Source organism: Terrapene carolina, unplaced genomic scaffold (genome assembly GCF_002925995.2).
Source record: "Terrapene carolina triunguis isolate 2854851 unplaced genomic scaffold, T_m_triunguis-2.0 Scaffold42, whole genome shotgun sequence".
In the NCBI taxonomy this organism is placed as follows: Eukaryota; Metazoa; Chordata; order Testudines; family Emydidae; genus Terrapene; species Terrapene triunguis.
Genome location: NW_020664393.1, coordinates 74210111 through 74226973, shown reverse-complemented (window position 1 = coordinate 74226973; position 16863 = coordinate 74210111). Strand labels below are relative to the sequence as shown.

At 44.7% G+C, this 16863-nt stretch overlaps 1 protein-coding gene across 1 annotated transcript in view; it reads right to left on the bottom strand.

The window, feature by feature from the left end:
* TFAP2D (transcription factor AP-2 delta) overlaps window positions 1-16863 on the bottom strand; it is a 57954-nt gene that overhangs the window by 14324 nt on the left and 26767 nt on the right. Inside the window, exons 6-7 of the mRNA XM_024202321.1 lie at window positions 13596-13737; window positions 5692-5805 (exon numbers count right to left, since the gene is read on the bottom strand). Of these exons, the coding sequence (XP_024058089.1) occupies window positions 5692-5805; window positions 13596-13737 (256 nt within the window). The remainder of the gene's footprint in view (window positions 1-5691; window positions 5806-13595; window positions 13738-16863) is intronic.

The following is a 16863-nucleotide window of genomic DNA, read 5'->3' as shown; positions in this document are numbered from 1 at the left end:
GGCGGGCGAAATTGCCCGCACTACAGGTATAGTATTAAAATTGTTATTTTTCTCTTCTTTTTTGTTTTTTTTTTGTTTTTTTGTTTTTGCCGACCGCGTAAAGTTGAAATCGCGCATGTTAAATGCGCGTAAGATGCGACAGACCTGTAAACAGAATTTTCCAGTCCACTATCTCTATACTAAACCTGAGTGAAACTACATCAGTTTTTTATTTTTTCCACCTAAAGTCATAATCAGCTCAGATTAGAGTGAGAGAGAGAGAGATTCCAGGCAAAAGCCTGATATTCTTTCTATGTTTGCCAAAAAGTTTGTGAGCTTTCAGAACAACTAGTGCAAGTCTGAAGTTTGTAACCTCCAATAACTATCTAGTGGTTTTGTCACAGGACAGAGAGCTATGCAACATTATAAACTTCCTCATAGTACAGGAGGTAAAATGTATTCCGAGAAAGATTATTATATTGGAATATAGCTGGGACAGCAGGTTTGTACACTTGTTAAAAAATGTCACGGAATTGTTGATGACCGCCAGTGGTCATTACCTCAGTTTTATTGTCTCATCTGGGAAATATTATGTTTGGAGAGCACTGAGCACACGATTGGCGCTCAGATTACAAATAATGCCACTAATGATTACCTTTGCAATCAAAAAGGGCTACCAGTTTATTTTAAAAAACAATTTTGCAATGTTGATGTATATAATAAGAATGAATAATTAATTTATTTCATGAGCATCAAAGCCCTGGACATTATGACAGTGTATAGGCCAATTTAATCCCTGCCATAAATTATTGCAATATCTTTGACTTTACTAGAGTCATACCTACTTACATCAGTGGATAACTTGCTTGAATGAATAGGGCGATCACTTCATCAAGCATCAAAAGGTGGTCCTCTGAGATGGACCAAGGCAAAGCCGTGTGCCTTCAACAACGCACAATTTTTTTTGTAAGGAAGAAAAGAATAATACCTTATCCAATGAAAGCAGTGGAAGCATAGAGTAGGGCAAATGTACGGTAGCTACCTATATCATCATTTGGCTGGGACATTTGAACAGACTCCCCTGTTTTGGTAGACATTGCTCTGGGATCTTTAGTAACCAGTAAAAACCAGAAGCTTGGTTTTGTTTCTGTTCCAATCAGTGGCCTCCGTAGCAGCCCAGGGCTCTATAGTAGTAAACTGGGGACATGAGCTGACTCAGGAGGAAGAGTATCACCTACCGTGGAGAGTACACTATCAGCACAAAGAGCAACACTAAATCCCCAGCACCACTTCCTGCAACATCAGAGCTTTTCCCCGAAGGACTCCCATTCAAGAAATGAACAGGCTTAACTGTGCTCAGTTTGTGAACTGCACAAAAGCTTACAGCCTAAGTTTGTGTCAGTGTACACCACATAATGAAGGAGTGATTAATAGTGTCAAAGGTAATAAGGATATATTCTTTTTTAACAATATGTTGAACAAATAGGACCAGATTTTCAAAAGGGCTCATCATCTAACATGCTCTTTTGTAAATCTGTCCTATAGAGTCTATAATTAGGGAGTGAGTCTCCCACTGGGATAGATGGTTTATTCTCTTATCAGTGTAGTGGATGTTGACCAGCTGATCTACCTGTGTTGGGAGTCAAGCACACACAGGTCTTTCTGCTTATTGTGATCAAGTCCCTTCCTATCGCGAGGAAGGTGATGAACAGCTACTTCTCTGTGTGACCACTAGAGGGCATAACAGCACCCTGGAATGTTAGCAACCATGTCTCAGGCTCAGATTTTGTCACAGATATTTTTAATAAAAGTCATGGACAGGTCACGGGCAATAAATAAAAATTCACGGCAGCTGTGACCTGTCCCTAACTTTCAATAAAAAAAATCCATGACAAAATGGGGAGGCAGGTTCAGCTCAGCATCCACTGCTGCTGTGGCTCCAGGGTCCCTCGCCACTGTGGTGAGTGGGAGCTCCAGGGTCCCCCCGACGTTGCAGCAGAGCGGCTCTGGAGGGTTCCCGCCACCTACGGCGAGTGAGAGCTCCAGGGAGTCCCACCACCATGGCTGGGAGCTGCAGGGTCCCCCCACCAGGGCAGGGGCTGGGAGCTGTGGGGGCAGGAGGGATGGCTGGGAGCTCCAGCTGTGGGGCAGAAAATGTCATGGAGGTCAATGTAAGTCTCAGATTCCATGACATAATCATAGCCTTAACCATGTCTGAAATGTCTGGGATCAAAGTCTGGACAACATTTAATTTAAAGATGGGTCCAAGCCCATCCCAACGTTTCAGGGTGTTTGGATCCAGGAATTGGTTTGCCAAATTACATCTCCTAGAGCTGGAAGGGACCTTGAAAGGTCATTGAGTCCAGCCCCCTGCCTTCACTAGCAGGACCAAGTACTGATTTTGCCCCAGATCCCTAAGTGGCTCCCTCAAGGATTGAACTCACAACCCTGGGTTTAGCAGGCCAATGCTTAAACCACTGAGCTATCCCTCCCCCCTATAGAGTTAGAGGACAGATCTGAAATTCTGACTCAGGTTCAGATTACAACCGCCACTTCTCTAACCTGGGGAATGTCTGGCTGAAGCCCGTTTCTTATTTTATTGTCCTAGATTTTTTACCCTCTTGACCTCGCCTATTGACTGATGTAAACCACATCGAGGCCAAAGCCAATCAAATGACCGGTGAAGGAAGTTCTGCCTTTAGGCTCCAATTCAGCAAGGTACTCAACCACGTGCCCAAATTTAAGCACCTGAGTAGTCCCGTTGAAGATAAAGTTAAGCATCCTCAAGGATGTTAGCAGTTGGGATTGAAGTCCCAGTGTAGCAGGTGTGACAAGATGGCCAATGTTAGTATGGTGGGTCCCACACTTTTCTTGGCAGGGTGCTAAGACGCCACCCCTTGCCCCTGCTCTTGGGCACCCGCTAGTGGCCCTGGTAGGTGGGAGAGGAGGGAAGCGGGGGAGGGGTCTGGCTTTGCTCCTCACTCTGAGTCCCAACCCCTCTCAACCCCTGCAGGTTTCTTACCCTCTGCCCCCGTGGGTGGGGTTACTCTCAGTCCTTAGACACTGGGGAAGGGAGTCTCCCTGCCCTGCTGGGACAAGTCTCCCTTACTTCGGTTCTCTGGTCTTTCCAATCTCACAACACATCTCCAAGCTTCAGTTCTCTCTCCTTCCTCCTCTTCTGACTGCCTGAAGCAGGGGATTTTATTAGGTTCTTGACAGGGCCTTAATTGACTGCGGGTGCTCCAATTAACCTGTAGCAACCCTCCCTAGTCTACAGGGAACCATGCCTTAATTAGCTTAGGGCTTATATATTTCCCCTCTCCCATTCTCCCACTGCTCCCTGGCCCTCCTGTATCACACAGGGCAGCAAAGGGGAGGATGGGAATCTTGACTTCAGTATTAGGTCCGTTCCCTCTGTGTCCCTTTTAAATCCCATTTAATGTAATGTGCAAAACATACCGTGATTAGCTGCATTGTGTCACATTTGCTTTGTGTGCATATAATGTGACTTATCCATTCCCTCAACAGGATGGTCCCATTTATATCAGCTTATGATTGATGGGAGCTCTATGTGTGTGTGCATCTGTGTGTGAGTAAAGGGGAAACAAGACCCAGGAGACACTGAGTACTGCATGGCTCAGAGGACTATTAGTGGGAACTCAGTCCAGGATGGTAAGGACTGAAAGCCATTACTCTTACAGGACTGTGCCGTAAAAGAGAGTGGTATGTGTAGTTAGTTAATAGATAAGGTGCCAGTAGATGGTGCTAGAGAGCACGCAACATTGTTCCTGGGTTTTGTAGCACCAAATACAATTTGTTGGCATGATACACTCCAAATGGCTACTTGTGGGAGCAGTTTACATGCAGCTCTTGCGGTGTCCCTAGCCTCTGTTTGCCAGAAGCTGGGAATGAGCGACAGGGGATAGATCACTTGATGATTACCTGTTCTGTTCATTCCCTCTGGGGCACCTGGCGTTGGCCACTGTAGGAAGACCGGATACTGGGCTAGATGGACCTTTGGTCTGACCCAGTATGGCCACTCTTATGGTCTTATGTTCTCTTCTGTTAGCTCTTAGCAGGTACCATTTGATGTCTCTTCAGTGGCTTACGTGAAATAAATTGATCGTTTCAATCAAGTTATTTAGTGGTTAATAAATAACTTGCACAGCCCAGTGCACCGCACTGAAACCATTTCCTCCACTGGCAGTAACCAGAAGCTTTGTTGGCAGTCTCAGCAGAAAGGCCAGGGACTGCTGAACCACGAAGACTTAACTTTCCTCTCCCCATCTCCGGGTCAGGGCTGAGGTGTAGCAGCAGGATGATGTAAAGCTTCTACTGCTACTATCCCTGTCTTGTGCAAAAATACTTAAGGGCCGTCTGGCTGACATAGACCCTACCTGAAGCTCATGGTAGTTTATGTGCGAAGAGAGGAAGGATGATTTTGTAATCAAGATATTAGACTAGGAATTGGGAGCTCTGTGTTCCGTCCCCAGCTCTGCCAAGTCACTTAGGGCCCGATTTTCAAAGGTGCCTAAAGATGCAGATAGGTACTTAGTGAGATTTTCAAAAGTGCCTAACTAACTCCTGTTTCAGTCAGAAGGAATTTGGCACCTCAGTGCTTTGGAAATCTCCACCAGATGTCTATCTGCATCTTTAGGTGACTAAATACCTTTGAAAATCTGGCCTTGAATCTCACTGCACCTCAAGTGGTATGGGCAGGATAATACTTCCTTTCTTCCAGCCAAGGGGGCAAGAACCTTTGTAGAAGTGAGGGGGCCACCACTCTGATGCCGTTGCTTCCACCTTTGATCTATTTATACCATAGGCAATTTGGGGCAGGGACTTTCTCGCACTATGTGTATGTACAGTGCGGCTGTAATCTCAGTTAAGGCCGCTTAGTGCTCTGTATGTTTCCCCTCTTGTAGCTCTTAGGGAATGTGTCCATTGCCCCACAGTTTGAAAGCCAGGGGTGCGAATAGCGGTGTGCACCAACGTGCTGCACTGTAACTCCCCCATGTGGACACTGAGGGTGCAAAGTGAAAGGTTCCTACTTCTCATTAAAGTAGCCCTGTTTGAAGGGGACTCTGTTAATGCAAACTAGGAGCCTTTTAGTTCACACCTGCAGCATCCACATGGAGGAGTTACAGCTCATCTTCCTGCTGTTCACACCCTTGTAGTCCGAACTGTGGGAAGATAAGAGAGCAGGTGCCACTGTATTTGAATGCAGAGTCTTTATGGCCTGGTTTACAGAAGGGGGGGGGTCGACCTAAGATACACAACTTCAGCTACAAGAATAGCGTAGCTGAAGTCGACATATCTTAGTTCAACTTACCTCCCGTCCTCACGGCGCGGGATCGATGGCTGCCGCGCCCCCGTCGACTCCGCTTCCGCCTCTCGCCACGGTGGAGTTCCGGAGTCGATGGCAGAGCGATCGGGGATCGATTTATCGTGTCTACACTAGACACGATAAATCGATCCCCAATAGATCGATCACTACCCGCCGATCCGGCGGGTAGTGAAGGAGTACTCTATGAGATCCAGCTTTGGAATTTTGTCCTTCTAATCAGAAACAAAATATCTATCAGTTCCTGTAGAAGAAATCCAGTTTAAAAGACTTCCCATTCACCTCTCCAAGATCTCTCCTATTCAGTTAACCTAAGCCTTTGTCTTTCTTTGGGAAGTTGCACCACAAAATGACTTCAAAGGTCATACCTGAAGTGTGTTAAATGTCTCTGGATGTCGAGGTCTAATATTGGAGTTGGTCTTGAGGATCCGAGGGGCGATCTGTCTTGACTCAATAGGTCCTGGAATTCTTTACATATTTGTCTAAAAGAAAAGGGGAATCATTTAAAAGGGATCCATGCAATCTCCGTTGTGAGGCTGATACCCACACCAGACATCATAACAATTCAACTGTATTGGTGTAGCGTCTGTCAGTCCAGCCCTAGCACAAAAATGGTTTGGAGTGCAATGATATACGACAGCAAAAAATGACCAAAAGCATCAGTAGACAGACACTGTCAGCAGAATCTTCACAAGCCTCTCTGTAGGACCCTGTCTAGATTAAAGAAACAGGTTGTGTTGGAAAACAGGTTTCCTGACCTGTTTTTACACCTGCTTTTTGCACCTAGAATGGAACAGTTTTAACACCTTTAAAGATGTGTTAGCTGAGTGTCAGCTAACACACTTTTAAAGGGTTACATTTTGTCTACACTAGTGGCAAGGTATGTTTGAAAGCCTATTAACATGATAGGCATACCCTAAACTTGTCTGCAAAATTTGTACAGACACTGTATAGGCAGGCAAGATGATATTTGCATGTGCAAACTGGCCAAATGTGCATAAAGTGCCTCGCCTAGCCCCCGTCCTGGGTCCTGCTAACACCAGCTCTACAACCAAATGCAGCAGTGGGAACTGTGGAGCAAAATGTTCCCAGAGCTATTTGCCCCTGCTGCTGTTCATTATGTCCATGTTATAACTACCTGTGGGTCATCTACAGTGTCTGAACCCAGGACCTATTACAACTCAACACAGACCTCTCTCCTAGGGCTGACCGGAGGACAGTAATTCCATTTTGCAGCAACTTTTGAAATCTGGTTTTGTTCTGCATCAAAAACTTTTGAATGTTTTCCCTGAAATGAAAGTGTGTCAAAATGTTCCCTTCAGGCAGAAATCTGAGCTCTGTGCCCATCCACTGTAATTAGGACTCATTCAGAGGAGAGTTTTTCATCCCACATCACTCTGACTTAGGCAGAGCAGGTATTTGAAGCAGCATCTCCCATATCCCACCCAAAGGCCTGCACCGTCAGGCTATAAAGTATAAGGAAGTTGCCCCTTTCTTTCTCTGTTGCCTCCCAGGCCTGATAAAAACTTATTCAAAACCAATAGGTCTCCACAAGCATTTAGACAAAAATGTTCACACCAGCTCCACCATCTCTATTCTTGGGCTAAAGGAGTAACTCCATTGACTGGCAGCAATAGTGGGCTGCTATCCTCTTGCAGAACAGCCAGTGGAGGGAAGCGTGCAAATGTACATTACACAACTCTGCTGTTAAAATCATCTCATCCTGCGTATCTGAGGCCTGTTAAAGTTTGAGTCCTTTTGGGTGCCACTTTTGTAACTAATTCCCTCAGGGGTCATCTATTGGGGTTGATCTTCAATACCACAACCCCCTTACGCTAAAGGTGGAACCCCATAAGCGATAACAGACTAGCAACCTCTGAGCTAGTCTGGGTTTACCCAGCCTGCCTCTTGTAAATGGGGGCAGTGAATATGGCTCTGCGAGCTGACTTGTTGAAAGGTTTGCATCCGTGCAGACTTTTATCCAAAGAGAGGGATTCAGCACTTTTTCTGGTAAAATTACAGCGAAGTGTATGCATATGGAGTATACCGTTTTAATGAATCAGGCCCTTAGAGGGGGAAAAAAGACTCTTTTAACAACAGAAATCAGTCAAGCGCTTTGGCTTATAAATGATCTAACACACCTAGGATGCCTGTCAGTTCTACCTCCAGGTTCTACCTGTTGGAAACGTTCAGCTTAAAAGTTGTTAGGATTTGACTACGGGAAGTGTCAGAACTGAGCCAAGTGCTCGGTTCCTATCTCTTCCCTCCTGACATGTCAGAAGTCGTTAAATAGGGCTGTGGATTGAAGGGGGAGAAAAGCAGCTTTGCATTATACATGAAAACTGACAGAGAGCAGTAACCTACTTTAAAGTGGCTTCCCAGGCAGAGAAGTGTCTCTGGAAAAGCGACTCCATGGGGTTCCATAGTTACTCGCTCTGGGACAGCCTGTGATTCTGCAGGCAGCCCTGATGAAGGGATGGCACATGGGCACGCGGTCCCAAGAGCAGACCAGAGAGTGAATTGTGACTCCAAGAGGCACAGTACTTCTCATGCTCTAAGGGAAAACAAGTTACTACTCCTTTCCGTGGAGCAGCGTACTCCTCGCTCTGCATCCAGTCATCTACTCAGGCCAAGGTGCGAGTGGGTGGGGTCAGGGTCCTCCCACTGCTTACCCCTTCACCACCCACTGGCTACGTTCCTTGCCGATGCTCTACCCACTGCCTCCCTGCTCCCTTGCTTGCCGCCAGCTGTATCAGGCAAGTTGCCCCAGCTCGCCTCATCATGGTCACAGTCACAGTCTGAGCAGCACGGAGCAGGGATGTGAGGGATGCTTTACTCCAATCAGGGCCAAATGAGGACTGTTAATGACTTAGGGGGATACATTCCCAGAAGGGTTATTTCCTGTGCTGGGTGCAAGTTGCAGCCACAAACTTTGCTCCTTTTTTCCATTGCACCCACAAAATACACATCCTCCCTTTTACGCCTGCAGCTGAATTTTGAGTGCAAATCAGATGGGGCAAGTGCTCAGATGTCCAACTCGCTATTCAATTTTGCAAATGCAATGAAGGTCTGCAAACGGGAGACTGGGTGTCTACCCAGCTGAATGTACACTCCTCGGTGGCTCTACTACAAATCTACTCAATTCACATATGAAAACATTATTTCCTTGGCTGCCAGGGATGGGCAAACCAATCTGTGTGATATTAGAACCAACCAGAACTCACACCCAAATTTCAGACCTGGCTGACCTGAAGTTCAAAAAAGTTTGACTCGATTTATGTGTATGTTAATGTGCATTAGAGCTGAGTCAAGAATTCACAGGAAACCATTTCATTAGATGAATGTAGCCTCTTTTGCTACACCTGGAATATCTGCAACTGTGAGCAGATCACTGTTTTCTCAAATTTTCTCTCAATACAGGGCCTAAATTCAGGTGATGAACAACATACCCTTTGTAATCTATAATTACTTTCACTGATGCTTAAACAAATACTGGAGAAAGCAAGCAAGCAAGCAACCATTGCTGGCTTAGAATAACTCACTCAAATGATAACTACTTATCGATCTGTGTGTCAATGAAAGTAACGCTAATGTATTGATCACCATAGGACCTTAGCTCCATAGCTGTATTTTGTGTCCTTAGCTGAATGATGGTCATGCAATGGAGTGGAAGATATAGAGCTGATGGCATAGGAGGACATCACCTGTTTTGTGCCAGAGGTTTGACAGGTTCCCACTCTCCTTATGCAGTGGGTTATGTTGGGGCAACTAGGTTTTCGACAAGATGTGTTTAACAGCTGAAGATCTCCCAATCTTTAATGTATTCATCCACAGAAACCCTGTGAGGTAGGGAAGTACTATTACCCTTGTGTTACAGATGGGGAACTGAAGCACAGAGAGACTAAATGACTTGCCCAAGGTCATTCAAGAAGCCTGTGACAAAGCAGGAAACTGAACCTAGGTCTCTCTAGTCATAGCCTAGCACCCTAACCACTACACCATCTTTCCTCTCACTCACACGTCTCATAAGTTTTTGACTTGGAAAATCATTCTTCTGGTCCTACATCATCATGCATCAGCTGATTAACAGTCAAAGTCGTCAAGACATTTCCCCTATGTTATAGCATTGCAGAGTTAGATGTTTTGTAAGGGTTTTACACCTTCCTCTGAAGCATCTGCCATTTGTCATTCTTGGCGACAGGATGCTGGACTATAGAGGTCACAGCAGTCGTTCTATTCTGGGATGTAACCATAAAATGAGCCTGTGGTGGGCTCCAGACCAGGTCTAAGAGGTGAGATGGGAAGCACTTCATGCAGTCTTGTACAGGTAGATATGCCTGTGGTGCATCTGGCTTGTCAATGGCTCTTTCGAGAATGAGGACACTTTGAAACAGTGCATGCATGTGAAGTGGATCTGTGCTAGACTTGTGTAAGTAATTGAAGTTGCCATGTGGGCTTTTTGGCCGTGACAGAGTAATTGTTTTTTAATGGCTCCTTGGGGAATTGAAAGAGTTTATCAAGGACTATCTGCCTCTGGTGTGGTTATGGATTTTCAACATTTGGTTATGTCTACAGTGAATGCCAATCAAAGTGGTATCCTGTTTCTCTCCACTTTAAGTCAGTGGTATGAGTTTTGGACTATTGCATGCAGGTGTTCTACAGCCTTTGATCCTGTAACACATCTGTGGTCACTACAACTTCATAATTTTCCCTGGACAGTGCATCACAGTTTATTAGATTATAAACTCCTTGGTTCATGGACTATTTTTGTTCTGTTTGTACAGTGCCTAGTACAATGGGGTTCTGGTCCATAATTGATCATCCCGGGCATTACTGGAATATAAATAATAAATAATAACAATTTTAAAGTTCAGAGTCAGTAAGTCTAGAACTCAAACCTTACTGCTCTATATGTAAAGTCCCCTACCGCTTGAGCTGAAGCGTAACATTCAGCAGAATGTTAATAACTAGTGCTAGTAAAATAAACAATCAAACAAGTAGAAAAAAATCATTTTTGCTGATTTTTCAAATTTTCAAAAAATGTTGACATTTCCATGACATTTTTTGGTTGTTAAGAAATTTCCACAAGCTGATTGAAAAACCTGAACATTTTCATTGGGGAACTTTTGTCAACATTTTTCATATTTTATCAAGAACTCGAAATTCAGAAAAGCTCATCAGCTCTATCAATGACACACAGTTAAGCAGTTCTGATTCTATCCAGTAGAGGGCAGTGCCCAGCAACCTACCCACCAGTTCATTTACTTCCTTAGTTAAACAACTACATATTTAATGGAGAGATAAAATAACAAAGCGAGAGTAAGGCAGCTGATAGCTTTGGGTTTGTTAGAAAATATAATCAAAGAAAGAAGGCTTAGGTGGCTGAGACATGTACACCATATGGAAGATGGGAGGCATGCTGAGTGCGCATTGAATTGGGTACACCCCAGGAGAAAATGAGGAAGGCCGAGGAAGAGCTGGCAGAAGACAGTGATAGAGGCTATTGAATGCACTGGCATGATGTAGGAAGATGTACCACAACTAGCCAGCAACTGTAATCAGTGGAGGAACTGAGCTGTCAGTGGCAGAGAATGGATTCAGGTAAGACACAGCATATCCTTGAGTGTCTATGGTGCCCAAGCATTTCAGTTTAATTTCGGAGAGTGTAACTATCCAGAGCTTCATAGTTGTCACTATAGTGTACACCATGGCAGCTATGAACTTCTTGTCAACTGCTAAGCTAAAGCTCAGATCCTCCTTCTCCATGAGTATCAGCCCTGACACTGGAACTAATGGAGAATGTTAATTAGTAGCATAATTATGGATGTATTATTTAGTATAGACATTTGTATGATGCCCATTTTTGTAGTATCTGGGATCACAATACCTTAGGGCCTATGATACTGTGTGGTGTAGTTCAAATTCCATCCAGTAGAGGGCATTTGTAACATACACACCAGCCAGCCCATTACACTACGTCAATCACCCTACATACAGTCAAGTATCAGGAGTTAGCCGTGTTAGTCTGTATCCACAAAAACAACAAGGAGTCCGGTGGCACCTTAAAGACTAACAGCTTTATTTGAGCATAAGCTTTCATGGGTAAAAAACCTCACTTCTTCAGAGGTTTTTTACCCATGAAAGCTTATGCCCAAATAAAACTGTTATTCTTTAACGTGCCACCGGACTCCTTGTTGTTTTTTCCTACATACAGTATGATAAATTATATCTTTACTTTTAAAGGTATGGTTAACTGACCAACTAGCGAGTATTTTTAGCTGGTGGAGGGGAAATATGGCATTTCTATGACTCAGAAAATATGATAGCGTCATGGCGTCAATGGTTGCATTAAGGATCAGGGAGCATTTCCAGATTAAACTGCCGTTTACTTCCCTCTTTATTTATTTTGGTCCATATCAATGTATCATGTATACAGAATGGGGGCTAGGTTATGACATGGACTATGCATCTGCGCTGGGGTGTGCGGTGGAGAAGATAACCTCTTTACGAGGCCCCCGGATGGACTGGCTGGATTGTGGGTCCGGAGATGCAGAGCTAAATGGACTCTGTGTGCCCGGTACTCCTCACCCTCTCTGCGAGCAGGTGGCTGGTAAATGTAGAAAGTGGCAGGGGAATGGGCCGACTTGTCCCCTGATGGGCCAGCCAGTAGAGCTGAACCAGCCTGGGGAAGATGGTAATTTGTTGGTGGTATATGCCAGAGGCAATTTACTATCTCCCGAGGGGAAGGAGAGAGAATAGAAGAATTTGTGCCTCGGAGGGGTGTTGCTGACTCACCATGCCTCTGGGGTAGTTGTGGGGTGGTGCAGCTTACATATACCACCCCCTTGCTCAGGGCTATGCCTGGAGGCACAATCAAGCCCTAAATACTCAACGGTTTAACCAGAAGCGTAGCTACGCAACTCCCAATGAGCCAAGTGGTGTTTTAGCAACTTCTGGGTTATTTACTTATTCCTACATTTGTGAAATGCATCAGACAGCTGATATACGTGAGGGAAGAACATAAGTATAATAATAACAATACTTTGCACTCACATCTTCCCTTGTACCCAATGTTCTCAAAGGGCTGCAGTACCAGGAATGAATAAAGCTTGACATCAAGCCAGTGATGCACATGCATATCCTGAGTCACGCATTGTTCTTAGTCCGTGAATGGAACTCTCATTTGCCCCAATAGGAATTGAGCACTAGATTGCATAGTCCTTGATGTGCTTTGCCACTTAGAACTCGAAGAAGTCTTGGCTCTGACTCACGTATAGCGTTGGACATATAAACGACGTGATGACAGCAAAAGTCTGCTCTGAATAGACAAAGATACTTGTGGTCCAACAGTACATGAAAAATTGTAACCGTTGGTGTGTATTGACCATAAGGGCCAACTGGTCTGCATACCTTCTTCCCAGCAGATTATCTCTATTTCATGAGTTATATTCTGGCATGGTTTGTTCCCATTATTGCAGACACTGATGAGGCAGGGTCATCTTGTGAATTGGGGATTCAGGAGGGCTGGCTTCAGTTCCTGGCTCTGCCATAGACTTCCAGTGTGATGTTGGGCAAGTCACCTAGGCCCCGATCTTTATAGGCATTGCTGTGCTCGGCATCACAATGCCTAATGCATTTAGGAGCCTAAATCTCATCTGCAAAAGGGATTTAGGGACTTAGGAGTGTAAATCCCATCAACAGTCGAGATCTAGACTCCTCAGCGCCTAAATCCCTTTTGAAAATCAGTTAGGCTCACAGCTCAGTTAGGCGTTGCGAAGCTGAGCGCAGCAAGATCTGGGCCTTAATCTCTCTGGTGGAGATCCTCAGTTGGTGTAAACTGTGACCCCCCCATCCAGTGCCTCAGTTCCCCCTCTGTACATTGGGAATAATTATTAGTTATTAGTTGTATTGTGGTAGCAGATTGGAGCCCTAGTCATGGAGCAGGATTGTGCTGGACACTGTACAAACACAGAACACAGAGCTGGCCTCTGTCCCAAAGAGACTACATTTTAACAATGCTCCCTCCCTATCTATGCCCCAGTCCTGCAAAGACGTATGAACATGCTTAACTTCCTGCACTGTGAGCAGTCCCAATGTAAGATCTTCAGGTTAAATGCTGTCTCTTACTGTGTTTTGACAGCACTTAGCACAAAGGGGCCTTGATCTCGCTTGCGGCCTCTGGGGGCTATTGTAATACAAATAATAATAAACCTCCTATGATCCAAATGAAAAGCGTCTGGACACATTGTGTTTAATGATTTGTCTTGCTTACTTTGTCGCTAGGATCATCTTTTTCCTCGCTGTCTGTTCTTTCTGTTCCATATGCTGTCTGGCAAGATGTTCTCCTACTGCCTTGGCTGGGAACTCTGTTTCGCAGGTGTAGCCAAAATCCCTGGCCAAATGTAAGGCTTCCCCTGGAGGCAGACAAAATGGGTCAATCGGTTTATACGAAACTTTTTTTTAAAGAATTTTTTTCAGCTATATATTTTAAAAAAAAAGTAAGCACAATAGGTCACTGCAGTGTGAATACGTCCTTGAGCTCCATTACTCCAGCGTAACTGAGACCAGATTCTGGCCTCTTGGCCCTGCTATTATATGTGGCCCAGATATGGGGCACTGTGTAAGGAATGGAGGGGCACGGTGGCCACTCTTCCAGCCTTTCAGTTGGAATAACAGCTCTGAAAAGGCTGCAGTGAAGTCCTGCTGGTGAGAAGATGGAGTCCATCCATCTCACCCCCCCTGCTGGGTCCTTCCCCCATTCCCTGGAGTCTGATTACTGAGGCTTTGTGCGGGTGGGTAGAGGATTTCACTTCAGCTGCGTATCTTTGAATTTTCCTTTGTATGTTTATTGATTGGATGGGTTTCCCCAGTTTAATTTCCAGTGAAACCCATCTTAAGTGAGCAGCCAAGGGATTAGCAAATACCAAGAGGTGGGGCCAGATTCCCTGAACCTGCTGGAGGGAGGTGTCAATTAGACTAATACCTCTTTCCATTTAGAGGGTGATGCTACTGTCATCTCCCATAAGAATTTTTCTGACACAGGAACATCTTCAATTTCCACATGCAACCCCCCCACTGTCTACATAAATCAGGCTGTCATGCACCTAACGGCATGTATAAACCAATTCAATGCATGCACTGATCACATGACACTCATTACGTGACATAAGTGGACATCGACTTTTGCAAGCACAATCTGTTTGTGGGTGCTCAAAACCAGTGGTTCTCAGCCTTTCCAGACTACTGTACCCCTTTCGGGAGTCTGATTTATCTTGCATACCTCACTTACAAAATCAGACATAAAAATACAAAAGTGTCACAGCACACTATTACTGAAAAATCGCTTACTTTCTCAGTTTGTCTGTATGAAATTTTAGTTTGTACTGACTTCGCTAGTGCTTTTTATGTAGCCTCTTGTAAAACTAAGCCAATATCTAGATGAGTTGATGTACCCCCTGGAAGAACTCTGCATACCCTTAAGGGTACGCGTACCCCTGGTGGAGAACCACTGCTCAAAACCATATATATGTTAAAAAGTCTTGTATGTTAAAATCATTTATTCTGGATCTGGAATGCGAGGGTATACTCCTGAACTGAACAAAGGAAATGTCCCTGCAAGCTAAACATACTGCTGAGTTGGAAAAAGGAAACTGGTTTCTACTATTTGTACAGCACCTAGCGTAACAGAACCCTGATCTAGAGCTGGTTGGAACATTTTCCATGAAATCTGATCTCATCAATATATGATATTTTGTCAAAGCTGAAATGTTTTGAGGAGATGTCATCCAGAGATTTTTGGTCATGTCTGACCAGAGAGAGAGACAGAGACTGAATTGAAAAACTCAGGTTTTTGATCTGAAAACACCTATTTCAACACAAATTCCATTTTCTGAAACATTCACTTGGTTTAGTTTTGGTTCCACGTTGGAACAAAAAAACCTTTGAAACCTCAAAAGTTGTCGCTAATCAGAATTGCCATCCTCCCGACAACTCTGTCTTGATCCTGACTGGGGCCTCTGGACACTAATGCAAGACACATAACAGTCCTGATTCAGCAACGTATTTAAGCCCATGTCTAACTTTAGGCATGTGATCAGTGCTCCTGACTCCAGCAGAACTACCTATGATGTGGTTAAAGTTAGGCACATGCTTAGTGGGTCCTGTAACAGGGTGGCTTGCCCCTTTAAAGCTGAAGGGCTGATTACATAATGAGCCACATCCAGGAGAGATCAGGGTGACTGCTCTATAAAGAGCAGCAGGAGGCTGCAGTGAAGGGGGGAATGCTCAGGGATTAGAGACTTCTAGGGATAAGCTGGCTGTAGCAGAGAGTCCTGTGGGTAGGTCTACACAGCAATGTAAGCCCATGCTTGAGCCGGGGTTCCAGGCTAATCCTCCCTTGCATCTACACTACAGTTGCACTAACCCAGGGCTTGGACCCAGTATCCCAGGACCATGGAGGGTCCAAACCTGAGTCAAGCCAGGCCCCAAAGTCTGAGCCATATTGCTTTGAAGTGTAGCTGCAGCCCTGCTTGATTCAGGTCCCAGAAGTATCCCACAATTCCATGGCACAACTTCCTTAGTCCTCTCTGTTGCACCCTGAAACCCCAACAGTCACCACTGTCATGCAATTAGGATATGTTTTATACAAAGTGTGCCTTGTGAGGTGTCATTCTAAAAGTCTTGATCCGCTCAACAGTAATATCTTGTTGGATTGTATGTGCTACCGTCGTATGTGAAGTTATGAAGTTTGGTTATGTATGTGTTGCTAAATCATGTCCTAAGGTTGAAAACACCCACAAGCAGTCTTTCAGGTACGACAGTAAAAATGTTAATGGCTTACTGAGGAAATGCACACAAGCACATGGATTATCCAGGAACTGCGTACAATGGAAACCTCTCAGAGATAGCACTACACAATGGGAACTGTTTGACCCAGGTCACAGCAAAAGAGCTTTCCAGCAAGTGGGGAGAAGATATAAAAGAGGGGAAATGACATTATGGGGGTTCCTCACTCACCCTAGAACAACACACCTGGAAACATCTGAGAAATAAAGACTGAACTGTGGGAAGGGGAAGTGATGGGCCCTGGCTAGAAAGATCTTTAGCCTGTCTATGAAAACCTGGAAAAGCCAAGGCAACTTTTACCTTAAGAATCTGCCAGACTGTTTATCACTCAGGGTGAGAATTTGCTAATTTATATCCTACCTATCTAGTGTGTTAAGATCAGTTTGCAGGTTGTTTTATTTACTAAGGTAATCTGCTTTATTCTGTTTGCTATCCCTTATAATCACTTAAAATCTACCTTTTGTAGTTAATAAACCTGCTCTTTGTTTATTCCAAAACCTAGTTTGTGCAATTCATAACTGGGGTGGGGGGCAAAAAGCTGTGCATATCTCTCTCCACATTGAGGGAGGGGGCAAATTTCAATTAGCTTACGCTGTGCCGTTCTCTGTGCAGCACTTGACAATACAATTTTGGGTTTACTCTCCAGAGGGAGAGTGCACTTGAGTGCTGGGCAGTTCCTTAGCTGAGCCTTCCCA